The sequence below is a fragment of the Cucurbita pepo genome, chromosome LG04, assembly GCF_002806865.2.
Source record: "Cucurbita pepo subsp. pepo cultivar mu-cu-16 chromosome LG04, ASM280686v2, whole genome shotgun sequence".
NCBI lineage: Eukaryota > Viridiplantae > Streptophyta > Magnoliopsida > Cucurbitales > Cucurbitaceae > Cucurbita > Cucurbita pepo.
This window is the reverse complement of record NC_036641.1, coordinates 6,379,520-6,404,667: the sequence shown is the minus strand read 5'-3', so window position 1 is coordinate 6,404,667 and position 25,148 is coordinate 6,379,520. Positions and strand designations below refer to the sequence as shown.

Sequence of the window (25,148 nt, the reverse complement as noted above, 5' to 3'; positions counted from 1 at the left end):
TGACCTTACCACATATGGCCAAAAACACAAAAAATCTAAGGGAGCATCTCGTAAATTGAACTATTCTCGAAACTTTTTGTATCAAAATTTAAAACTATTTCATTCAAAGAAAACGGAATCCATCAAAAGTGGGAAACTTGTATGAAAAATAAGAAAGATTGGTAACTATCCCGAATTCACTTGATAATAATTATCACAGATTTGCGCCTAAACGATAATTATCTATCTTAGCTACAACATTAAAGAGATAGAACAACTCAAGAGAGGAATAACATAGTAGAAGGCCCTACGTTTAACAATGATAAGGTAGAGTGCACTAAAAAAGAACTTTAGAACGAGAAGCGAGCGCTTCTGATCTTGCCATTTGATTGGCATCAAGCATCCATGAATGAGTAGAGAAAAACGAACATCTTTATAACCCAGACGACATTTGTAACAGACCAAACACACCTTGGTCCGTTTCAACCCATTACGTATCACCGTCAGCTTCACGGTTTTAAAATGCGTCTGTTAAGAAGAGTTTTCCACACCCGTATAAGGAATGTTTCGTTCCCCTCTCCATCCGATGCGGGATCTCACAATCCACCCCTAGAGGCCAACGTCCTCGTTGGCACACCGCCCATTTGTAACAGCCCACGCACACTGTTAGCAGATGTTGTCTGTTTTAACCCGTTACATATCGTCGTTAACTTCACGGTTTTAAACTGCGTCCGTTAGGAAGAGGTTTCCACACTTTTATAAGAAATGTTTCGTTCCCCTCTCCAACCAACCGATACGGGATCTCACATCATTTAGCACTTAAATGGATGGAAAGCAAAGAGAAGAGAAAAGTATACCTCGACATGGAAAAAGCACTCTAGCATGTAAGGTTCACATCTAGATCATAGTATTTTGCTTAGATAGTCGATTAGAGACAAACATCAAGAAGTTATATCCTTCTTTATGACTTCCAAAAAGCAGCCTCTAAACCAATGTACCATATTTCGGAATCTCCGAGGTGAGATCGAAACAAACTAAACCATTTCTTAAAACCTTATGACTTCCAAAATGCAGCCTCTAAACCAATGTACCATATTTCGGAATCTCCGAGGTAAGATCGAAACAAACTAAACCATTTCTTAAAACCTTATGACTTCCAAAATGCAGCCTCTAAACCAATGTACCATATTTCGGAATCTCCGAGGTAAGATCGAAACGAACCAAACCATTTCTTAAAACCTCAAGGATTCACTTAAATGCCTATGCACCAAATGCAACAGAACCAAGGTCATAATATTGATTCTTATTGTACAACACAGGACCCAAATCTATTTATATGCATTTACGAGAGACCCATGCCATAGTATGCGAAGACCCATTAGCAATCTAAACATTCCAGGATACAACTGAACTGAAAAGGAATTGGTCAGATTATGAACTATGACAGAAGTTTAGCAAATAGACTTAAAACTCAAGGGATAGTCCAGCCTGCCCCCTGTTGAAGGACATGGATCCAATCACTCTGCTGCAACCTACCACCACAAAATTTAAAAGCATGCACGGTTCTAAGGAAGAAGGAGAGCCAGAATAATGTTCTTTAAAAAAACTTGTACGTTAAGCTACCTGATTAAGAGGGTTGTCAGGAGACTTCTTCCATAGCTTCCATATCATGTCCTTGTACTGATTGTGAGTAAGACCAGGTTTCTCTTCCTTCAGCCTGGGGAGCTCAGCTTCTTCAAAAGCCTAATCATCAGAACACCAGGGGGAAAGAAAACTCAGTAACAGTACATTTTTATTTTATAGGAAACATCAGGGTTTTAATTTTATCCTCTCAAATGGGTTTAATTTAACTGAAGTTACTTCTTCCTTTCGGTATTTCGTATAATTCCAACAAAACCTTCCTACGATCCAAGTTCGAGAACCAAATAATTGAAATTGCAGTGGAAACTTGAAGAAAAAAAGTACAATAATATCCTAGGTAACTCGAGGAACTTGGACACCTCCCTCTAGACTCAAATGGGTTTAATTTAACTGAAGTTACTTCTTCCTTTCGGTATTTCGTATAATTCCAACAAAACCTTCCTACGATCCAAGGTCGAGAACCAAATAATTGAAATTGCAGTGGAAACTTGAAGAAAAAAAGTACAATAAAATATCCTAGGTAACTTGAGGAACTTGGACACCTCCCTCTAGACTCAAATGAACAAACCACAGCTTTTCTTCATCCGCTCTATCTCAGTCTCACCTTACTTACAACCATCTCCCACCGATAAATTCCTAAGCTGATGACTAATATGCTCCTAAATACCCCGATGAAATTCATTTATTATTATTGTTAGGAGTTTTTCACTGGCAGTATTGAGTTAGTAGGCAATAGATTTAGATGAAGCATATCCTGAGTTTCATGTTTCCAAAGCTTGTGGTCTCAATTTTATGAATAATTAACTACTTCACCTCCATCCAAAATAGTTGATCGATAATCTATGAACTTCTCAGGAGGGGGCAAGTTTTTTTTTAAATGTGAAACAAAGCATTTAGTTGATGATATGAACAGAAAAATGCAAGTTGTTCAAACAAGAACAAATAATTTAACATGATTCTTTACACANCAAAAAAAAAAAAAAAAAACCTGGGTATAACAACCCAAACTCACCGCTAGCAAATATTGTCCTTTTTAGGCTCTCTTCAAGGGCTTACCCTTAAGGTTTTAAAACACGTCTATTAGGAAGAGGTTTCCACACCCTTATAAGAAATGCTTCGTTTCCCTCTCCAACCGATGTAGGATCTCACAATCCACCCCCTCGGGGCCTAGCGTCCTCGCTGGCAATGCCCGGTGTCTAGCTCTGATACCATTTGTAACAGCCCAAGTCCACCGCTAGCAAATATTGTCTTTTTTGAGCTTTCCCTTCAAGGGCTTCCCCTCAAGGTTTTAAAACTCGTCTACTAGGGAGAGGTTTCCACACTCTTATAAGAATGATTCGTTCCCTTCTCCAACCGACGTAGGATCTTACATTAGGCATTGAATACAAGTGAAAATTCAGTGAAAATATATTGAAATGTTAGATAGCTGTCATAAAATTTGAGAAGCATCAGAAAAGGCTGTCTATCCAAAACATAAGTGTAGAAACAGGTTAATTCTACTTGCCACATGATAGGAGCTGAGATAACATCAGAAAGCCCATCGATTCAAAACATAGATGTAGAAATTAAATTTTTTTTTGGTTGGAGACAAAAGCCATTATCATAAAAGCTATGAAGAAAAAACAGCATCTCAGGGAGATCACAAGTAACTATGTTAAAAGATCAGAACCAGACAAGTTACCAACAGGTACCATCACCATAAACATTCTGAAGATGGACAAATATCATATCAGAAATAAAGTGCATGCAAAGAGGGGGGTAACAGCCCAAACCCACCACTAGCAGATATTGTCCTCTTTGCCTCAAAGTTTTTAAAATGCGTCGGTTAGGGAGAGATTTCCACACCCTTATGAATAATGTTTCATTCCCTTTTCCAATCGATGTGGGATCTCACAATCCACCCCCCTTCGAGGTCCAGCGTCCTCGTTGGCACTCGTTCCCCTCTCCAATCGATGTGGGATCTCACAATTCACCCCCCTTCGGGACCCAACATCCTTGCTGGCACTCGTTCCTCTCTCCAATCGATGTGGGATCTCACAATCCACCTCCCTTCAGGGACCAGCGTTTTCGCTGACACACTGCTTAGTGTCTGGCTCTCTGATACCATTTGTAACAGCCCAAGCCCGCCACTAACAGATATTGTCATCTTTGGGCTTTCCCTTTCGGGCTTCCCTTCAAGGTTTTTAAAACACGTCTTCTAGGGAGAGGTTTCCACACTCTTATAAAAAATGTTTCGTTCCCCTCTCCAACCGATGTGGCATCTCACAGCGGGGTATAAAGAGCACAATCCAAGAGCAAATAAGAGTGAAGGGAAGTCGACAAAAACTAATTCCCTTCACAGAATCAATCCAACTCCTCGCATCACTCACCAGTAGACATATTCTATCCTAAGAGAAGCAGCAACACAAGAAGTCAAGCTACCTGAACTGTTGATTACTTATGTAATAATGAGTGACAAAGATGATTGATACAATGCTTACTCCTACAGAATCCATTTCAAAATTTAGAAGCTGTTCTATTCGATTTCGATTTGCAGTAGATTACAACAATATAACTCGCTAAAAAATTTGCAGCAGGCCTCCAGCTATTTACAATATTGAGGCCAAGATAACATGTGCCCAACATTCATACTACCATAGTTGAATGGCTAATAAAGCTTCTATGATCCAGTCTTCGTTTCAATATATCGTTTCCAGAAATCCATTTCTGGTTGAAATTTCCTAATTGATTGTTTATTAACATAAGTTCTAACAAATAGGATTAAACCATCAAACCTAGAAAACGGCGAGAAGGAACACAGAGCGAGATAACAAACAATCAAGGTTATATAGAAGTTCTGTATTCGTTTCGATATTAAAATTGTAAGAACAAGGGAAAGCAGCCGCACCTTAAATGAGGCCTTGAGCCGTCGCTCTGGATGCCTATCCACGGGTAAATTATCCGCAACAGATATCTGAGAAATCGCGTCTTCTACCGTCCTGGCCTCAATAATAGAATCGTCCCGATTGGTATTGCTCACCAGCACCATCCTCTCATACTCCTCCTCCTCCGCCGTCCGGCTCAGCTTTTTCTTAGCCTCCTCGGCCTTCCTCTGAAGCTCCGCTTGCTCCACCTCTTTGTTCTTCCTCAATTGAACTTCGGTCACCTTGGGGACCGGAATCGAAACCCTATTCGCCTTCTTGTCAGGCTTCTTCATGGCTTTCTCCAATTCCTTCTCCTCCTGTTCGGCCAAGCGGCGTGCCTCCGCCTTGCGAGCAGCGGCCTCAGCACGCTTCTCAGATTCATCCTCTCGCTTCTTTGCAGCACGGGACTTGGGACCCTCAGCTTCACGCCAGTACTGATCCGCCTTCTCCCGAGTCTCCCGCTCCTTGCGATCGGTCTCAGCGGAGTTCTTGCGTGCTCTCGCCGCCTCAGCTTTGCTGTTTACGCCCATCTTCTTCGGCATCGTCGCTTCTTGAGCTCTGATATCGTCTCAGACGAGGACGACGATGAAGATCGATCGAATTGCAGGAAATCGAGGATTCCGCCCAGTTCTTCAAATAACGCGAACGGAAAACAGCTGCCCAAATCAAACCCCGACCAGTAAATTTCTGTAGAAATTATACAAATTCTATAGATAAAAATTTAATTAGGTTAACATTTCATTTTTTTTCTTTTCTTATTAAAAAATTAAAATTGTTTTGAATTATCAACTCAACTATAAACTTATTTAGGTTTAATTTAGTTTAAATAAATAAATAAATATATAAATTATATATATATATATATATATATGGAGTGTCCAATTTAGGTATTAAAAAAATTGATGGTGATTCATTGTTTCGATGAATCATTTTTCGGGACAGAAGAAGGGCCCACTTTCGCTTAGTCACACCACTCGGGGTGCAAGTAGCTTCTGGTGGTATTCACTGTTGGATGATAAAAGTCCCATGTCCGCTAATTTAAGGAATGATCATGGGTTTATAATTAAGGAATACTCTCCCTATTGGTACGAGGCGTTTTGGAGAAGTTCAAAGTAAAACCATGAGAGCTTATGCTCAAAGTGGACAATATCATACTACTGTGGAGAGTCGTGTTCGTCTAACATTCACGTTTAGCATATACTTATTGTAACCGAAATTTTTGGAGATGATTCTGCACTCAAAGGTCTTGAATTGTCACCAATCAACGATGACAGTAATGAAATCGCGAATATGTGGCACCCTAATTGAATTTGTTCTAATTTAGAGTATATAATTTCAATCCCTGAAACTATATTTCCAATCAATATTAAAATTAATCTTATAAATTTTGAAAATATATTTCAATTTATATATTTTCTTGAATGAAAAATTATTATTAATATTTTATTTTTTTTAAATCGAACAATAATTTCGAGTGTTAATTTTGAGATTTATTAAAAATATATATAATTATTTTATTTAAATATTTAAAATTACATAAAAAAATCAATGACCAAAATGGTATTTTAACATATACTTTATTTATTTATATACATAAAAGGAGTCTCCATTATTTATTATTATTATTATTATTATTATATAAAAAGATGAAGGATCGCCAAATTCTGTGACCATGGCACATGCATAGATTGTTTTCCATTCGTGGTATAGGTTGAATTTCATTGGCATTCATAGTATAAGTTGGTATAGGTTGAATTTCATTTGCATTCGTAGTATAGATTGTATTACGTTTGCATTATTAGTATAGGTTGAATGGTAATCGCATTAATAAACCATAGGTTAATACAGGATATTTAATTCAAATTTTTTTTTTTTTTACGTGTTGCATTTATAATGAGAAAATTCAATGCAAGTCGTTAAATTTTGTATTTAAGGTATAGTAATAACCTTAAATTAAATAAGAAAATTTAGGGTCGTTACAATTCAATAATTAAAACGGTAAGAAATGTTACTAAATCTTATTAAATTGAATTACATTCATATTAGACTAATAATTATATTAATACGTGAGATTCAAAACATAAACTTCTTTCATCTTATATTTCGAAAAATAACGTTCGTTAAATTTAAATAAAAATAAAACTATTTTTCTTATATAATAATTTCGGGGAAACAAGAATTTAAAACTACAAGCTCGTTTAAACGAGTACATACCAATTAAAATCTCGAATCATTTATAAAATATTGTAGAATATTAGTACCTAACTGCATTACTTAACGTGGGATTAGGTTCGTAAATCACTTTAAAAAAAAAATAGGATAAAATTATATATTAGAAATTTAATATTAATTAAATAACTAATATATATATATATATATATGTGGGAGAAGTTTGATTAAGATTTCATTAAGATTCTCCACTTCATATTGTCAATAAAAGACAAATAAAAAAGAAATCCCTTTCAATTAAATGATTTAATTAAAATTTATAAAGTAAGTTTTATTTTAAAATAAATAATTTTTATTTTTTAAAAAAAAATTGTTACGTATGAGATCCCACGTGGGTTGGAGAGGAGAACGGAATAAGAGTGTGAAAACTGACGAACAATATTCGTTACTAATGAGTTTGAACTGTTACATATGGAATTAGACCTAGACACTAGGTGGTGTGCCAGTAAGGATGTTGGGCTCAAGGAGGTGGACTGTGGAGAGGAGAACGAAGCTTTTCTTACAAGGGTATGAACGGTCTGACGGCGGTAATATGTAATGAGTTAAAGAGGACTATATATATGCAAGCAGTGGGGTTGAGTTAGTACGTTACGGGTGATTTTGAACTATAGAGACTAAACGAAGATTCGTACACAAGCCGGGACAATGTTGGGCCCAAGTAAAGAGCGACTTGGCTAAGAGGTCCGAAAGATCATCTTAACCTGGCCCGATTAGACAGAGCCCATGGGGGGGGGGGGGCGTGCACTTTACATGCTCATGTGTCGATGTCTCGAGAGAAGTCTAAGTCGACTTTCTTCTAACCCTATTTACGTGACCCTTTAATTTTAGGTTTAATTTAAAATTAATTGAGCAAAAAATCAACAATAATATGATTTAAATAACTTTTTAAAAAAATCATAGTATTAGATAAATAATTATTAAATTATTTCGATTTAGCTATAGTTATAATTTTTTAAATAATTACCTTTTATTTTTTAAAAAAATTAAATTTGGGACAGAAATGGTTTATATTTTTATATAAAAAAATATCTTTCCATTAAATTATAAACAATTTATTTTTTAATTATTATTTTTCTAACTCGAGATAAATTAAAATAAATTAATTATTTTAAATATAGATAAATAATTTAGGTTCGTAAAAAAAAGATTTTATAAATATTAATAATAAGAGTATTTTATAATTTTTTATTTATTTAAATTTAAAGACGTAAATAAAATTTTAAAAATTTAAGAATATTTTTAAGTAAAATATTAAAGATTTTCATCACAAATTAATAATTTTTTTAGAATTTAAAGATTTTATTGAAACAGTTTAAAGCTCACCGACTATTTTAATTATAAAAAATAAAAAATAATAAAAAAACAAAAGTCCCGACAAAGCCAGAAATAATTGGATATCTTTTCATATTTAAATTATTAATTTTCAAAAAATAAATCATTTTACTGTCTGGAATTCCACCATCAATTTATATATATATATATTAAAAAATTTAATTAACTTTATACTTTTTATCTTGTAAATATTCTATAGCTTTTAAAATTTTCAATAAAATTTTTATTTTTTTTTTTAAAAAATAATATTAAAAATACCCTTAAATTTTTAAAGTTCACTCAAAATACTTTAAAAGAATTTAGTCCAAATATACTCTTGGACAGAGCAGTTAATACCATATTTTAAAAGTATCTATGAACTTTTAAAAAAACATCAATGCCGAGAAAGAGATAATAAAAACTTTTTAAATATTAAGAGTGTTAAGGTTATTTTCAAAGTTCACACGGGTATTTTTTTAAAAATTAAAAATTAAAATATATTAATAAAAAAAATTAAAATAATTTTTTTTAAGTGAAAGGATATTATTGAAACTTTTGAAACTTTATAGATATTTTTTTTAGATAAAGTGCAAATTTCGAACGTCTATATAATGAAGGTAGATTGAAAAGGGTTGATATCAATGAGATCGAATGGAACGCAGCGAGAGAGAATCGTTGTCGAAGAAGGAAGAAGAAGATGGGCAAGCCATCATCCAAATGTGGAAATACATATTTGGTTTCTCTGAAATGGCAGCCATAAAATGTGCCATAGAGCTTCAAATAGCTGATATCATTGAAGACCATGGCGGCCCCATGACATTGCCCCAACTCTCCTCCACTCTACACTGTTCTTCACCTCTCCTGCATCGAATCTTAAGATTCCTTGTCCGTCGAGGAATCTTCAAGGAATATTCCATATCCGACGACCTGATCGGCTATGCTCAGACGCCTCTATCGCGCTTGCTCGCCACCAAGAACGGCAGCAGCTTGGCCCCCTTCATGCTGCTGGAAGCCAGCCCGGCGATGCTTGCAGCATGGCATAACTTGAGCGCGCACGTCAAGAGTGGCGGCAGGTTCCCATTTGAGGCTGCGCATGGCATGGATGTGTGGGGCTATGCTGCGGCTAATCCAAAGCATAATGGGCTGATTAATGAGGCCATGGGGTGCTCTACGGGGCTGGTTGTGGCTGCTATACTTGATGGTTGTCAAGGGATTTTTGATGGGGTTGGGAGTTTGGTTGATGTGGGTGGAGGAAATGGTGCTACTTTGAGTGTTGTTGTTAAGGCGTGTTCGTGGATTCGAGGTATTAATTTCGATCTTTCTCACGTTGTTTCTACGTCGCCTGTGTATGAACGTGTGGAGCATGTTGCTGGTGATATGTTTGATTTTGTTCCGAATGCTGATGCTGCTTTCATTAAGGTGTGTATCTATGTTTTTTTGTTGTCGGGTCGGGTCGTAGATGTTGCATAATTGTGTTGTGAAGCTCAATAGAGTGCGATTGTGACGGTTTTTTAATTTTCGAGTTTAAGGTAGAGATTGTTTAAATCATACTTGAAATATGTTTGATGGCAGTGGACTCTACATGATTGGAACGACGAAGAATGTATTACTATTTTGAAGAATTGTAAGGAGGCGATTCCGAAGAACACAGGTAAAGTGATCATTGTTGATGCAGTAATCGATGAAAAAGAAGAAACCGAGCAATCAGATGTTGGGTTGATGTTGGACTTGGTGATGATGGCTCATACTAGCAGAGGCAAAGAAAGAACACGTAAAGAATGGGAATATGTTATTAATGCAGCTGGTTTTAGTCGATTCACTGTTACATGCATTCAAGCTATCCAATCAGTTATCGAGTGCTTCCCATAAAGGACTGAAAAAATGGATTCCTTATTACATCTATTGTCTCAATCCATATGTGTTTTGATTCTCTTGATCTTTTTCTCATATGTAATCGGTATGTTTGATTCTCTCGTTCTTTTTCTCAAATGTACTCTTATCTCAAGTCTTTGGGCGTGTACTCGATATAACATTTTACTATTTATTATTTATGACAATTTACTTTATAACGGTTAGAACTATTGACTAATAAAAAAAAAGCGTCTCCTCTCCATAACCTAACAATTCATCAATCTCCTCTCCATAACCTAACAATTCTCCCATTTCTCCCCATTAGAGAGACTGATCCAATCAATCAAGAATTTCATTTTCAAACGACCAGCATCTACGTACAAACTTTGCATACACGGAGGAAAAATACCTCCAAATTACGTCTTTTTCTTAAAAGTATCATTCAAAGCTACTAAAAAATTGACAACAAAAAGAGAGTTGTGAACAATTATATCATTAAAACCATCATTCAACTCACAAAGTACATACATCATCAGTTGGATTTCTTTGTCTTGTCGGCTGTGCTATTGGGTAGCATGAAAAGCGCTGAGAGCTTGTGTTGGTGAATGATTAAGGTCAAAACGGTTGTGTTTGCAGCCAAGAACATGATGCTAGCCATCCACAGTTGAATCAACACATTCTTTCCCTTGAACTCCAGCAAGTAACCCCACATCAACCAATGAAGCTGTGCTCCCGTCCAGATCGATACCGAGAACACGCCTTTCCATTTAAGCTTCATCTTACTCCAAGGAAGAATCAAAGGTAGAAGACAGAAGAACCAGACAAAATATTGTGCTGTGATCACCTGTTGATCAAATACGAACAGCTTCTCAAAAAACTTAATTAAGCATTAGAAGAGCTTCTCAAAAACTTAATTAAGCATTAAGACAATACCAATGATCTGGTTCAAGTTGTGAGATCTCACATCGATTGGGGAGGAAAATGAAACACCCTTTATAAGGGTGTGGAAACCTCTCCCTAACAGACGCGATTTAAAAACCTTGAGGGGAAGCCCGAAAGGGAAAGCCCAAAGAGGATAATATCTGCTAGCGGTGGACTTGGACCGTCACAAATGGTACCAGAGCCAGACACCGAGCGATGTACCAGTGAGGAGGCTATTCCCCGAAGGGGGTAGACACGAGGCGGTATGCCAGTAAAGTTGTTGGCCCCCAAAGGGGGTGGATTTGGTGGAGATCCCACATCAATTGGAGAAAGGAGCGAGTGTCAGTGAGGACGCTAGGCCCTGAAGGGGGTGAATTGTGAGATCCCATATCGGTTGGGGAGGAGAACGAAACACCCTTTATAAGGGTGTGGAAACCTCTCCCTAACAGACGTGTTTTAAAAACCTTGAGTAGAACCTCGAAAGGGAAAGCCCAAAGAGGATGATATCTGCTAGCGGTGGACTTGGGCCGTTACACAAGTAGATACCGAAAGTTTCGAGATTTCATCATAACCGAAATAAGAAAATGAGAGAAATTGCAGGAGAAACCCAATTCAGCCATACATAAAGGCTTGAGAAGAAAACTCCTGCCAGCTTTAAAATAAGAACAATACCCTAGAATACTCATCACTAGAACAACAAAAACCTAACTAAACCTAGCTGACATGCACAAAATAAACCAGCTAACACTCTACATCTGCAAAAACTCAACGTGTTATCTTAACAGAAAGTGCAATTAACTTGAAAAAACTCATGTTTTGACAGGAATCTTAGCTCTATCCATAACTTCTTAAGATCTAAAAAGGGATTTGGACACGAACCTTGTTGAATGCCACGAAGGCTACGGTCTGCGCAAACCAGCAGAATGGAAGATCTTCAGCAAATGATAGAATGAGAACGAGCTGCACTACCAACTGGGGTAGAAATGAAATGAGCTTCTCCACAACAGAGAACTCAAGCTCATGATGAAGATAGATGTGATAGAAATAAATTGAAAAATTGTGCCTTGGGTCAGTACGTGTAAGATGATAGAGCAGTGCCTCGTGCAAGAATTCCCAACCATATAGATAATAAAACAATGCAGTGCAGAAGATGAACACCAAACCAGAAATGAGGCCAAAAAGTATCCTCTCCTTAGTCATTATGGATTTCAAAAGAAACCATGGACTAAAAATACAAGCCAATCTTGATTGTAAATTTCTCTGAGGAGCCTTTTCATCATGCTGACTCCATTTCTGAAGAGCAGGGTTCATGCCAGATTTGAATAAATTTGGATTGAGAATCAGAAGAATCGGAAGGGCATAGATGATCGGGTAGATTCGGAAATGGACGACGAGTCCATACCAAAATGCAGCTTGTAGCAACTGGCCTGTTACAGGAAAAGAGAGTTATACTAAACTACAAAATGGATAATCTACCAACAAATTCACCAATATCCTAATAAACAGCAACATCCCACAATTGAAACCGGGAATCTTTCTAGTTTCTATCAGAAATTTCGAACTAAATGTGCAAAGTTACTGGTTATGTTGTGAAGTTACGTTACATTTACGTTGAATCTTAGCAATAGCAAATTGTTTGAAAATTACAAAATCTTCTTCACACAAATTTAATCAAGCCTGCAGCTTACAATTCAAAATAAGAACTATGAATATCATGAAATATGCAAGATCCTGCGACATCTAATGACGATATCTCCCAGTCTCGAAGCAAAAAAATTAAATTCGCACCACCAATTGTCGACACTACAAATTACTTCCGATTTCGCTTAATTGGCACAGTTCCAAATGTAGATTGAAAGAGAAAAGAAACTTACACCGTTCATCAGACACAAAAGGATCTTAAGAACCATTGCACAAACAAGAGGCTCACAGTTCCCTCTGGTGCCAATGGTAAACGTAAACGGGTTGAAAAGCCAAACCATAACAGAACCGATGCATAAATTTTCAGGAACTCCACGTTTCTTCAAAATAGTACGTATGAAGAATCCAACGAGTAAATCTAGACAGAAACAAGGCAATTAACATAGAAACCCGAAGATAAATAAAATGTAACGAATCGATTGAAAAAATTGAAGGCACCTGACGCTGAGAACAGAATTTTTCCCCAACACCGATGGAAGATAGAGTTCGGTATGAGCAAAAACGCAAGTAATGGTGAGTATCTATATGTGGATCTCAAATAGGGCGACTTTCCCGACGCCATTAGAGAAGCAGCGTCCGAGAAAACGATGTAATCGACATCAGTGTATCTGACCTCCATGTGCGCATCCTGCCACTCGCCGTAGAAGATAAGTCCCAGCCTGAAAACCGCTGAGAGCAGTAGCAGAGAGCCGAAGCTGAAGGACGCCATTGCTCTGCTAGAGTAGAAATGGGTACAGAAATACAAGACGAGAGGTCAAATGAGGGAGACGATAGAAGGTTTGGGCTTGCGAGGAAATTGAAGCCCACGGGCCATGAAGGTTGGGCCCAAAGCAAGCCGACATGTCGGTGAGCTGATTCCCTAGGGTTGGCAAACTAATGTCCACGGTCCGATAGTGCACGTTGTGAGTCTCGAAGGTCTAGTTTTGAATCGAGCAAAGGAGGTTCAAACGTGGGGTAGTGCATAGTTCTATCGTGTGCATGTTGTGAGCTTCTAAGGTCTAGTCTTGAATCGAGGACAAGAGTTCAGTCGTGGAATAGCGCGTAGCCAATGTACAACTGTTGCTCGTGTTTATATTTCGGTTCTCGAGCCAAGTCTTAGACCTAGACCCAGTAAGGTCGATAGGTAGGATGACTCATAAACAGTGTGCAAATGTATTATTCGTTCAAATGCACAGTTTTCCAACAAATCAACCATGGTTAGCAAAAGAAGCTTGCAAAGCTCGTTTAACGTCTATTTGAAGGATCGAGGATCTCAATATATCAAACCGTTCTTCAATAAGCTAATCTCGAACAAAAGATGGAACAATCAGAGGTGTTTCCCGAGCTTTCACAACAAGAATATGTTGGTTTAACAAAAGTTAGGCAAAATCTCGTTTGTCTCTAGGTTTTCCAGAATTTGTTCCACTAAACCTGGTCGATCTCTCGAGTGAAATGTCTAGGGTGACAGTGCTGTTACAAAAAAAAACAATTTTTTAAAATATATTCAAAATATAAAGTTTTAAATTTTTGTAATTTTACTTTTGAAATTAAAATAATAATTAAATAATTTAAATTAAAATAAAAAAAAGAAATAAGTTATAGTTTAGTTTTTATCATCACGTCTTACTCATCCATGGCAGATGCTGATGGCCCGCAATTGCGTCGTCTTCCATGTGCTTATCCCTCTCAGACATCCACCGTCCTTTCAGACTCCATTTTTCGACCGCAAAGTTCACAGAGAACAAGAGAGGGAGAGCATCGACGATGGCATTTTCGATCATGGCGGCATCCTCTCTCAGAATGAATTTTGGAACAAAGGCTTCAATTCGATGCTCTTCATCATCTTCTTCTTCTTCAGCGGTTTCTTCTCAAGCCAAATCGATTCAGTTTGATTTGAAAACGTACTGGAAAAAGCTGATTCTCGAGATCAACCAGAAGCTGGATGAAGCTGTTCCCATTCAGTACCCCGACCAGATCTACGAAGCTATGCGTTACTCGGTTTTGGCTAACGGAGCCAAGCGAGCTCCTCCGGTTATGTGCGTCGCCGCCTGTGAGCTCTTCGGCGTCGATCGCCTCGCTGCATTCCCTACCGCCTGTGCTCTCGAAATGGTTCTTTCTCATTCCTAATTTTACGTTTCTGGATTGAGATTCGCTTTAATTCTCGTGTTCTGTTATTTCTTAGGACATTAACGAAGTTTGACTACAAATTGCTCGATTCGAATATTCACTTGCGGTTATGATTTCATGTTTGTGTACATTACGTTTGCTAGTTTCTGTAATAGTTCTTTCAATCGTCTCTAAGTGGTAAGTTACTTAAACTGGCTGTTCATATCAATCTCCAGATGTGAATTAAACTTGTATGTATGAACAGCCAAGTTGATTTGGGAATTAGGTTGGACAAACTTGAGGGATGGGGGGAGGGGGGCGCAACATTTTAGGCTATAAAATACTGTTCAGTTCGCAGTCTGTTACATTGTGCATTCTGGTTTATAGGTCAATGATTCAATACGTTTCAAAACGTGAGTTGATTTCTATTCTCATGTCTGTTAGATGAACACGACTCTCCACAATGATATGATATTGTCCACTTTGAGTCTAAGCTCTCATGGCTTTGCTTTGAGCTTCCCCAAAAGGCCTCACACCAATGGAGAGAGTATTCTTTGTTTATAAAACCATGATCAAATTAGCCGACCTCACGACTCTCCACAATGGTATGATATTGTCACACCAATGGAGAGAGTATTCTTTGTTTATAAACCCATGATCATTCCCTAAATTAGCCGACCTCACACCAATAGAGAGAGTATTCTTTGTTTATAAACCCATGATCATTCCCTAAATTAGCCGATGTGGGACTTCCATCATCCAACACCTCCCCTCGAACAAAGTACGCCTATCCAATACCTCCCCTCGAACAAAGTACGCCTCTCCATAATCGAGGCAAGACTCCAGGAGTCTTTGTCATTTTTTACTGCCTTCGAGGAGGCTCGACTCCTTTTCTTTTGGAGTCCTTTGTTCGACATTTGAGGATTTACCAATCTATTGGCACGACTAAGTTTAGGGCATTGCTCTGATACCATGTTAGATAAACACAACTCTCCACAATTGTGTGATATTGTCCATTTTGAGCATAAGCTCTCATGGCTTTGCTTTGGGCTTTCCCAAAAGGCCTCACACCAATGAAGAGAGTATTCTTTGTTTATAAACCCATGATCATTCCCTAAATTAGTTGACGTGGGACTTCCATCATCCAACCATGTCCAAGATTAGTAAAATGTGGGAATTACACTGGCTAGGCTCTAAATGAGTGAAGGGTCGGAAGAATAAATGTGAGAGAACCCTTCAAAGGACTGTGGTTGATAGAGAATTTGATAGAAAACATAAGGCGTCCTCTGCTTGGAAGTGATTTAGATTCGTCATATTCAACACTTCAAAATCAATTTTGATTGGATGAAAAATGTGTTTAAGAGTGTGAAATCAAACATCAAATTGTTTTTGAATAATTATAGGCATGTTTTGAGGTGATTTTGAACATGAAAAAGGTGATTCTTATCCTTTCAAAATCACTTCCAAACTTGTTAGTAGTGTTGGAACATATTCTGTATTATATACACTTTTCCAGTTATGCTTTACTTGTATGCTCTCTTACCTTATACTATATTTGTGCACTTCTCTTTTTCTTGGTTTGGTTAAGGCACGTGCTTTTAATTAAGACGTCAGAGGTTTGAATCTCCCTTCATCTCCACATGTTGTTGAACTATTAAAAAAAACACCCAAATCCGAATTATGTACCTCCCTTCGAATGAAAAACAAGTTATGGCGAGATGCAATGTGAAATCTAACATTCAAGAGTAAAATTAATCACTCTTGAAGACAGTTTTAGCGTTTTAAGAATTGAGAGAGCTTATTGACTCTTTGCGATATCAAAGTCGATGCGGATAACATCATCTCCTTTGTAACAATATACTGCATGTTGCTAGGTTATTCTTAATAGCTCTTGTCACACTTCAAACTAGTGTATTAAATTGATCATTGATCCTTTGGCAGGTTCATGCAGCTTCATTGATCCATGATGACCTTCCTTGCATGGATGACGATCCCTCACGTCGCGGCCAACCTTCAAACCATACAGTTTATGGTGTTGACATGGCAATTCTCGCTGGTGATGCACTTTTTCCCCTTGGCTTTCAACACATTGTCTCACACACACCATTCGACCTCGTTCCCGAGTCCCGCTTGCTCCGTGTGGTTGCCGAGATTGCCAAAGCCGTTGGTTCCAGAGGCATGGCAGCAGGACAGTTTCTTGACCTTGAGGGAGGCCCCAACTCCATCGAATTCGTCCAAGAAAAGAAATTTGGTGAAATGAGCCAATGCTCCGCAGTGTGCGGAGGACTTCTAGCTGGAGCAGAAGACCATGAGGTACAGAGATTGAGAAGGTACGGAAGAGCGGTCGGCGTGTTGTATCAGGTAGTAGACGATATTCGGAAAGAACAAGCAAAGAAACTCGATCAAACCGACGAGAGTAAGAAGAGAAAAGGGAAGAGCTATGTTGGAGTATATGGGATTGAGAAGGCCAAGGAGGTGGCAGAGGAGCTGAGGACCAAAGCAAAGAAGGAATTGGAAGGATTTGAGAAGTATGGAGACCGAGTGATGCCTTTGTACAGCTTTGTGGATTATGCTGCTGATAGGAGTTTCAGTTTAGAAAGTTCAACTTGATGAGAAGAGATCCTAAAACTAGGAGAGTTTACAAGTCCCTTGATATATATAAACTAGAAAGTCCTTTTCTTTGGGAAATATTAAGTCAACACGAACAGGACAGGACGATGTTGAAGAAATCACGGAATCCCGACCCAAGAGCTGGAGAAAAGTTCTCATTAGATCGAGTTAGAGTGGTAAGTTTTATCGATGCGTTGATATTTTCATGATAGTAGAGGTATCAACCAAACAAATATGAATACCAAAAATGAAGTATGAAGAAGAGTTTTTAATACCATTGTCTTGATGTATAGGTAGAGTTGTTATTAAGGTTTACCTTTCTTATTGTCTCGTTGTCTCCGTGTTTTCGATTACTAATGCTATTTTTGAAAGTTTGTGGGTAATTTTTAAACGGTTTCGCCCATTTATTAATGGTGAGGATATCTTTCAACTTTTTAAGGAAGTCTAAGGGTATTAATGAAAATTTTGAAAGTTAAGGAATTAGAAATGTTGTAATGACGGTTCTGTCCTTTACTAACAGCAAGGGTATCATTGAATCTTATAAGAAAGTTTAAGGGTATTTTTGATATTTTTAAAATGTTGTAACAACTTTCCGTCCATTTATTAATAGTGAGGGTATCTTTGAACTCGGTGAGAAAGTTTAAGAATATTAATGAAACTTATGGAAGTTCAAGGGCATTTTTGGTATTTTTAAAATTCGTTCCTAGGTATTTTTTAAACCCTTCTGAAAATTTAGGAGTATTTTTAAAATAAAATGATCACGATTTACATTCCGATCTTATGTAAGGATATTTTTTATATATCTTTTTTAGGTTAAAGTGTATTATCGAAACTTTTGAAAATTCAATAATATTGTATAAAAATTTAGGGGTATTATTGTAAATATGAAAATTTTAAATATAACGTAAATTTGAATGGTTTTAATTATTTGTTAATCAATTATCTAATATAAATATATTTTTTTTATTGATTTAATTAAATCATTTTTTTCCAAAATAATTGTGTAAAATAATTTTATATATTATATATTTATTTAAAACTCTGTGTAATATATATGACCAAGATGCCATCGGGTCGGAGCGCGGCTGTGGATCAAGATAAAGTCGTCGTAGACGACGGTGCCTCCCCAGAACCGCATCCATCTTCCATTGAATCAACGTTGAAGAAGCTTGAATTGAATTCACCAGACGAAAATGGCGGACGAGAATGGCAGCGTGGAAAGCCTCGATCGCCTTCCTTCTGCTGTCCTTGCTACCATCATGACCAAGCTCGATTTGCCTTCTATCTGCTCCATTGCTTCCACCTGCACGACCTTCCATTCCTGTGCTTCTCAACTTCTCAATTTTCTCCCTAATTTCCATCTCCTTGTAAGTATTTTCCTTCAATTTCCCTCTAGTTCATGCTCGATTTCAACTTTTGAAATGAGATTCTAGTTATTGCCCTTGGAGATCCCTTTTTTCTTTGCGTTGTGGATACTCCAATCCGGAAATCGTTTGGCTCTGTTTATTAAGATTTAGAAGAAATTACTCTGCTAGGTCGTTTATTGATAATTTTGAGAGAAACGAAGCTCAAATTTGACTGTTCTGCTAGCTGCATCATCTTGGATCATTGTATGGTTTAGTTATTTATCTCGTTTTGATTTTTCTCGTGTAGGAAATTTCTCCAACGGTGGAATTTCTGAGGCCTCTGCTGCCTCCAAATCCTTTCCTAAGGAGCTTAAAGGTAGATTGTGGTCAGCTTGATGATTCAGCTATCCAGCTTCTGCTGAAGCCTTCCTTGCACGAACTATATCTGCATAATTGCGCTGATTTCAGTGGTAAATTGCTGTCTGAGATCGGAGGGTGCTGCAAGGATTTAAGGTATGTGATGTCTTGATCCTGAAAAGCTAAACTAAATACTCTTTTATTAGTTTGCCATGAAGTAAAATTTCTATTTGAGATTTCATGTAAGTTTCAATGGCGCTGTTATTGGGTTTTTGGGTCGATTATGTCCCTCCAGGTCCCTCTATTTGAGTTCAGTTGCTGAAAAAAGAGGTCGGGCAATTCATATTGCGGATCTAGAAGAGTTACTAAGTGGTTGCACACGGTTGGAAGTAAGACTCAGTAGCATATCTGTTATATTCATATGTTAAATTAGATGTTTAAGTAATCATGTTAGAACAATGAAGTCTTGGAAATAATCAAGAAGATCAAACTTCCTAAAATGGTCCGAATTAAAGCGTTCTTCGCTTTCTTTCTTACACAAAATCTCACGATTATGGATTGTCTTAGAGGAATTGTTACATAGCTTGAGCGTGGTGTTGAGGAGGATTTTTTGTTGGTCTTTGTTGTGTGTTGTGAAATTTCCGATCAAGTGGAAATGATCGGCTAGATCTAACCAAAATCAGTATGGTGATAAATGGCTGAAAGCCAACTAGAGATCTTATGGAATCCAATCCCAGAAAGCTCTATTTCCATCGTCAATAACTCGTACGTTTCTCGTTTTCCAAATCTCTTAGTGTAGTGTGAGTGTAAGTGGATCCAAGTAGAGCTGGAACTTGTAACTAGCATAGTTGTTACGCTAATCTTCCTAGAAAATCGAGCAAGAATGAAGAGCTAATCCAAGTCTTTTTCAGCTACGTTTCACAGCACACACCTTTGAGGGGTTAAGATCTTTCTGGATGGGTTTTTTCAATTCTATCATTAACATTCATACTTCCAAGGGCTATTTTAAGTACTCCTTAGATCATTGTTTTAACTTCTAAGGCCCGTTTGATAACCATTTAGTTTTTTGTTTTCGAAACTGAAGCTTACAAATATTACTTCTACCCATTAGTTTCTTTATTTTGTTTATCTACTTTCTAAAAGTGTTTTCAAATTCAAGCCAAGCTTTATAAACTTGTTTTTGTTTCTGGAATTTGGCCGAAGATTCAAATATTCTTTTTCAAGAGAGATGAAAACTACAATGAAGAATTCGTAAGGAAACGAGCACAATTCTCAAATGATAACGGGGCCTAAGGTATTCAAATCATGTAAGGATGACAAATATTATGCAAAAGGGTTTGATCTGAGCCAAAGATTACTCTTTATCAAATAGAAAAGTATTTAGTGTGCTATTATGATAACCTCTAACCCCATGTGTTGCGTACGATAGTTTAATCGAACCTAACTACAGTCTACAATCTATTCTTGTTTATGAGTTCAATTTTATCTTATTTGGCTCATGATTGTGTTTCATGATTGATGTCTTTTCTTCATTAACAGGCATTAACCCTGATGTTTGATGTCTCATTTTTCCTTCGTCAAAATTTTGCTCGAGTCTCGGCTATGGCTTCCGAAAAATTAACTTCTCTCGAGATTGGCTGTATCTATTCGGTTACAATCACCGAACTGCTTAGCCAAAATCTGGGTATCAGTAATTCTATGAATCATGTTGGCCCATCCATGTGGCCTAACATTGAAAAATTGTGTCTTTCAGTGGACTACATAACCGATGCCATGGTTGGTGCAATATCAAAAGGCCTTGTCTCCTTGACTCATTTGGAACTACAAGATGCTCCAATCATTGAACCAAGATTTTCTTTTGACCTGACCAACGTTGGCCTTCAACAAATCAAACATCTTTCAAAATTGAAGCATCTCTCTTTGGTACGAAGTCAGGAATTTTTCGTAACTTATTTTAGAAGAGTAAATGATTTGGGGATCCTCTTAATGGCTGATGGATGCGCTGACCTGGAAAGTATCTGTCTCGGAGGCTTTTGTCGTGTTACAGACACCGGGTTCAGGACACTTCTGCACACATTCTCCAATTTAAACAAGCTTAGGGTGTTCCATGGAATCCAATTAACCCATCTAGTTTTTCACGACATCTCTGCTACTTCACTTTCCTTGAAGCATGTTAGCTTGAGATGGTGCAGTCTCCTAACGAACGATGCCGTAAAGAACTTGTCGTTGAACAAGGATCTAAGTTTTCTTGACTTGAGAGATTGCAGAAGCCTTCGGGATGAAGCGCTTCAAGCTATCAGTACTATTCCAAAACTGAAGACGTTGCTTTTGGACGGGTCCGATATTAGTGATGCGGGATTGTCTCACTTAAGACCCATGATTATGAACTCGTTAGTTTCCTTGTCTGTTAGAGGTTGCAAGAAGCTTACAGATAAATCCATCACTGTTCTATTTGATGGCTTATCCAAAATAGAACTGCAAGAATTAGATCTATCCAACCTTCCTTATCTGTCTGATGCTGCAGTTTTACAACTGACCAGAAGCAGGTTTGCGATATCCGAACTCCGAATGCGTCAATGCCCTCTCATCGGCGATATCTCGGTCATGGCATTAGCCTCGATGCAAGTTAATGAAGACCAACGACATGGTAGTAGCCTCCGGTTGTTGGATTTGTACAACTGTGGTGGCCTTACACAGCTCTCATTCAAATGGTTAAAAAACCCATACTTTCCCAGGTTGAGGTGGTTGGGTGTTACAGGTAGTCTAAATCGCGACTTGGTTGATGCGTTAGCCAGAAGTAGACCGTTCTTGCACGTAGCATGCCATGGCGAGGAGTTGGGAGCCGATCATTGGGATAACTCCGACATTCTCTATATGCACCACTACGACGAGGTGGATGAATTCGAACAGTGGCTCTTTGATGGTGAGGTCGAGGACGACGAGGACGACGACATGGCCGATGCTGAAAATGATGGAGAGCTAATCCTATGATTCCAGGTATGTCTTTGGCTATTTGTATGTATCATATCTATGCTATTGTCTTAGGTTTGTATGTAAAACTGATTTGATCTCTTCAACATAAACCAGCCTGCCTAATGGTTGTACTTGTAGATAATTTATTGGATTGGTTATGATGAAATGTCCATCCACTTCACGGTTTTAAAACGCCACCAAATTCAAATCTCGAGAGCTTTATCGCTTAAAAGCACTTTATTATATTCTCGATCATTTGCATATCCTACCTAACTCAGTGTTGAGGATATTTAATCCTGAATTATGATTTACCATATGTATCATATTTGACTCTTTATTATATGCAAATATCTTGTATGATTGAAAATATTTAACCTTCCATTACCGTTTACATAGGTATGATATTTGACCTTTTATTACTATAGGCAAATATCTTGTATGATATTTAGCCTTCTATTACGGTTTACCATAAATATCATATTTGACTTTTTATTATATACAAATATCTGGTATGAAATTTAGCCTTTCATTATCTTATTTGGATCTTTTATTATAGTCAAATATCTTGGATCCATTTATTGCGGTTTCCATTTTCTTTAATCATCTTCTCAAACGAGCACCATTGGGACGTTCAAAAACGCTTCCTCTCGTTTTTGTCTCTTACTATATTCACCCGAGATTGTAATAAGACTAAAATGAGTGGGAAAAAACAATGTAGTCATATGTACGAGGCTTTATAACTCACACTCGAACATGTTAACACAAAAACGTGTTACTATGGAGGAAAAAAAGCATAATTTTCTGATCATATATAACGAATCATGTCCATGATTCAAACCAGGATTTGAAACCAAAATTTGACACCGGATAGTCCCAACATTCTCCTGCATCTCTTGCAATATGATCATGTGAACTATAGACGAACACGAGTCTTTCCAACAACTTTGTCCTCGCTTACGTGCATTTCAAGAAAATCTTTAGGAGGTCACCCAACACAAAATTACAAAAAGTAAGCACGTTTAATTATTGAGTTCTTATGGTTGAGCCACTAAAAAATAAGGTGTACCCTATCATATAGGTAGTGACGATCAATTCTTTCTAAAATCTTCCTAATGATCTTATCTTCAAGAACTCTCTCATTCGAACGTGGTTTCAGTTCATTCATATACATCTCTTTTCCTCGGCTATCACATAATTTGTAACAACGGTTACGTATTAAACATTTAATTATAAATTAGTCAACAAGTCCTTATTACAATAATAATTATAAAAGTTGGGGTCAACGTCTGTCGGTAATCTTCTTCATTCCATCAGCTTCCACCATTTCTTGATTCTTCAATCGTGGGGTTGTTTTTATTTCATCATCTCATTTAGTGGAATTCTTTCTTGGATACAACCTTTTTTTTTCACTTTTAATTCCATTTATCTTTAAACATTACTTTTATTTATTCTTTTAATTCTCGTCTCTAAAATGTAAAACGTCATCTACTCATCTTATGTGATGTCCCATATCGGATGGGGAGAGAACGAAACACCCTTCATAAGGGTGTAGAAACCTCTCCCTAGCATACGCTTTTTAAAGCTTTCAGGAGAAGTTCGTAAGGAAAGCCCAAAGAAGACAATATCGGCTAGCGGTGGGCCTAGTCCATTACAAATGGTATCAGAGCCAGACACTGGGTGATGTGTCAGTGAGGAGGATGTTCCCTGAAGGAGGGTAGACACGAGGCGGTGTGCCAATAAGGACGCTGAACCCTGAAGGGGGTAGATTTGTTAGGGGTCCCACATCAATTGGATTGTGATGTTCTATATCGGTTGGGGAGGAGAATGAAACACCTCTTATAAAGGTGTGGAAACCTCTCACTAGTAGACGCATAAAAAATCCCAAGAGGACAATACCTGTCTTACATCTTCAACTTAATCACATGTTTAATCCTCAAATTTTAAGTTCTTGTCTAATAAATCCGTGAATTTTTAAGTTTTCAAATAAAGTTTGTGATGGGAATGTTCGTGTGTTAGGTTGAGTCAAGTTTGAACATTTTTTAAACTCATCAATATAATAAGCAATTCTTATTAAATAATAAACTCAACCCGACTCAGTCAAATCTCAATTTTTTTAGCTGAGTCGGTTCAGAGTATTGTTCGAGTCACTTATTTAATCCTTTTTAATAAAAGTGAAATAACTCATTTTGAAAAATTACCTCTCAAATATTTAAAATTTATTTTTAAAATAATAGTTAATTGTAAAATTAAATAAATATATGTATAGATAATTTTATTGTAAGAAAAAATATATTTTTAAAAACTACTAATAAATTCAATCCACGTAATCATACGAATTTGGAAAATTAAAGTAAAATTAAATGAATTTGATATGATAAATGCTGTACATTGCTTGACAGGTCAACAACTAATGCCACGTCACACCAACGGTCTTGTCTTTTAATTTAATCCATCAATTTTAATTCGCCATCTTTATTTACAAAAACTACCCAAAATTAAATATTTTATTTTTATAAGAGGGGTAGTTTTGGAAATAAAGAAAAACAAGATTAAATTAATAAAAATAACCCGGAAGAAATTAAACATGTTCTAGTTTGAGCAATTCTGTATTAGATAGCGTTCTATAAATTTCTTACAATGTATGTGATCGAGAACAAAACATGTTAAAATGACATGTATTGGTTTGTGGGGATAGTCTTTACTCTTAGAAGTAAATAGTAAATAATTTTACTACGTCCCAAGGAAATGTCGGGGCCATTAGGTACTGAATCGGGATTTCGAATACGAAAGTTTTATTAGAAAAACGCTAATATTTTATTTACAAAAATGCCCTCAACATAATAAATTGCAATTTGCGTAAAGAATCAAATACTTTTATGTAAGTTAATTTCCACTTGCTAATAAAGAAAGAAAAAAAAATCCCAATATATAAAAACAAATAAATAATAAAACATATGAGAATATCCTTGTCTGAAATTTCGAATATTCCCTCTAATTATTAGCAATTTCCTTAATTTATGCAAAAATAAATATTTTTTTAAAATAAAGGTTGAATTATTTCTTTTTCTTAATTAAATATTTGAAAATAAATATTTTAATTTTATTAAAAATATATATTTAAATAAATGACTCAAACAATCCAATTTTGTCGGGATCATTATTTAATAAATATTGATTTTGTTGAAAATTCTTATAGATAAAATTAAAATTGTTTCTATGCAAAAAAAAAAAAAAAAAAAAA

General features: G+C 36.7%; 5 protein-coding genes across 7 annotated transcripts; 3 read left to right on the top strand and 2 right to left on the bottom strand.

The window, feature by feature from the left end:
• Positions 1–1,265: 1,265 nt before the first annotated feature.
• LOC111792505 (coiled-coil domain-containing protein 124-like) lies at positions 1,266–5,221 on the bottom strand. Its single transcript, XM_023674017.1, has 3 exons — positions 4,508–5,221; positions 1,603–1,722; positions 1,266–1,511 (listed from the first exon to the last, which is right to left on the bottom strand). Exons 1-3 carry the CDS (start codon positions 5,063–5,065, stop codon positions 1,497–1,499), a joined length of 693 nt encoding a protein of 230 aa, XP_023529785.1. The 5' UTR covers positions 5,066–5,221; the 3' UTR covers positions 1,266–1,496.
• Positions 5,222–8,714: 3,493 nt separating this feature from the next.
• LOC111792473 ((R,S)-reticuline 7-O-methyltransferase-like) lies at positions 8,715–9,932 on the top strand. Its single transcript, XM_023673976.1, has 2 exons — positions 8,715–9,482; positions 9,636–9,932. Exons 1-2 carry the CDS (start codon positions 8,715–8,717, stop codon positions 9,930–9,932), a joined length of 1,065 nt encoding a protein of 354 aa, XP_023529744.1.
• A 313-nt stretch (positions 9,933–10,245) lies between these two features.
• LOC111792446 (GPI mannosyltransferase 1-like) lies at positions 10,246–13,259 on the bottom strand. Of its 2 annotated transcripts, XM_023673913.1 has the most exons (4): positions 12,975–13,259; positions 12,712–12,894; positions 11,715–12,262; positions 10,246–10,758 (listed from the first exon to the last, which is right to left on the bottom strand). In XM_023673913.1, exons 1-4 carry the CDS (start codon positions 13,243–13,245, stop codon positions 10,447–10,449), a joined length of 1,314 nt encoding a protein of 437 aa, XP_023529681.1. In that variant the 5' UTR covers positions 13,246–13,259; the 3' UTR covers positions 10,246–10,446. The 2 variants fall into 2 exon arrangements, with proteins under 2 accessions (XP_023529681.1, XP_023529682.1); XM_023673914.1 differs by lacking the exon at positions 12,712–12,894.
• An 897-nt stretch (positions 13,260–14,156) lies between these two features.
• On the top strand, positions 14,157–17,557 carry LOC111792470 (heterodimeric geranylgeranyl pyrophosphate synthase small subunit, chloroplastic). Its single transcript, XM_023673972.1, has 2 exons — positions 14,157–14,624; positions 16,563–17,557. Exons 1-2 carry the CDS (start codon positions 14,187–14,189, stop codon positions 17,229–17,231), a joined length of 1,107 nt encoding a protein of 368 aa, XP_023529740.1. The 5' UTR covers positions 14,157–14,186; the 3' UTR covers positions 17,232–17,557.
• Positions 17,558–18,293: 736 nt separating this feature from the next.
• LOC111792421 (F-box/LRR-repeat protein 10) lies at positions 18,294–22,218 on the top strand. 2 transcript variants are annotated; one of them, XM_023673876.1, is made up of 4 exons: positions 18,294–18,598; positions 18,885–19,090; positions 19,230–19,323; positions 20,474–22,218. In XM_023673876.1, the coding sequence occupies exons 1-4, from the start codon at positions 18,425–18,427 to the stop codon at positions 21,923–21,925; spliced, it is 1,926 nt and encodes a 641-aa protein (XP_023529644.1). In that variant the 5' UTR covers positions 18,294–18,424; the 3' UTR covers positions 21,926–22,218. The 2 variants fall into 2 exon arrangements, with proteins under 2 accessions (XP_023529644.1, XP_023529645.1); XM_023673877.1 differs by lacking the exons at positions 18,294–18,598; positions 19,230–19,323.
• Positions 22,219–25,148: the final 2,930 nt, after the last annotated feature.

What these genes read in the sequence shown, in the direction of transcription:
- LOC111792421 (XM_023673876.1), top strand. Translation starts at nt 18,425, where the DNA reads ATGGCGGACGAGAATGGCAGCGTGGAAAGCCTCGATCGCCTTCCTTCT. An exon ending in TCCCTAATTTCCATCTCCTT is followed by an intron (nt 18,599 to 18,884) that starts GTAAGTATTTTC and finishes TTTCTCGTGTAG; the next exon opens with GAAATTTCTCCAACGGTGGA. An exon ending in GTGGTTGCACACGGTTGGAA is followed by an intron (nt 19,324 to 20,473) that starts GTAAGACTCAGT and finishes CTTCATTAACAG; the next exon opens with GCATTAACCCTGATGTTTGA.
- LOC111792446 (XM_023673913.1), bottom strand. Translation starts at nt 13,245, where the DNA reads ATGGCGTCCTTCAGCTTCGGCTCTCTGCTACTGCTCTCAGCGGTTTTC. An exon ending in AATTCTGTTCTCAGCGTCAG is followed by an intron (nt 12,895 to 12,974) that starts GTGCCTTCAATT and finishes GTTTCTGTCTAG; the next exon opens with ATTTACTCGTTGGATTCTTC. An exon ending in CCTTTTGTGTCTGATGAACG is followed by an intron (nt 12,263 to 12,711) that starts GTGTAAGTTTCT and finishes TTCCTGTAACAG; the next exon opens with GCCAGTTGCTACAAGCTGCA.
- LOC111792505 (XM_023674017.1), bottom strand. Translation starts at nt 5,065, where the DNA reads ATGCCGAAGAAGATGGGCGTAAACAGCAAAGCTGAGGCGGCGAGAGCA. An exon ending in GGCTCAAGGCCTCATTTAAG is followed by an intron (nt 1,723 to 4,507) that starts GTGCGGCTGCTT and finishes TCTGATGATTAG; the next exon opens with GCTTTTGAAGAAGCTGAGCT.
- LOC111792470 (XM_023673972.1), top strand. Translation starts at nt 14,187, where the DNA reads ATGTGCTTATCCCTCTCAGACATCCACCGTCCTTTCAGACTCCATTTT. An exon ending in CCGCCTGTGCTCTCGAAATG is followed by an intron (nt 14,625 to 16,562) that starts GTTCTTTCTCAT and finishes ATCCTTTGGCAG; the next exon opens with GTTCATGCAGCTTCATTGAT.
- LOC111792473 (XM_023673976.1), top strand. Translation starts at nt 8,715, where the DNA reads ATGGAACGCAGCGAGAGAGAATCGTTGTCGAAGAAGGAAGAAGAAGAT. An exon ending in CTGATGCTGCTTTCATTAAG is followed by an intron (nt 9,483 to 9,635) that starts GTGTGTATCTAT and finishes GTTTGATGGCAG; the next exon opens with TGGACTCTACATGATTGGAA.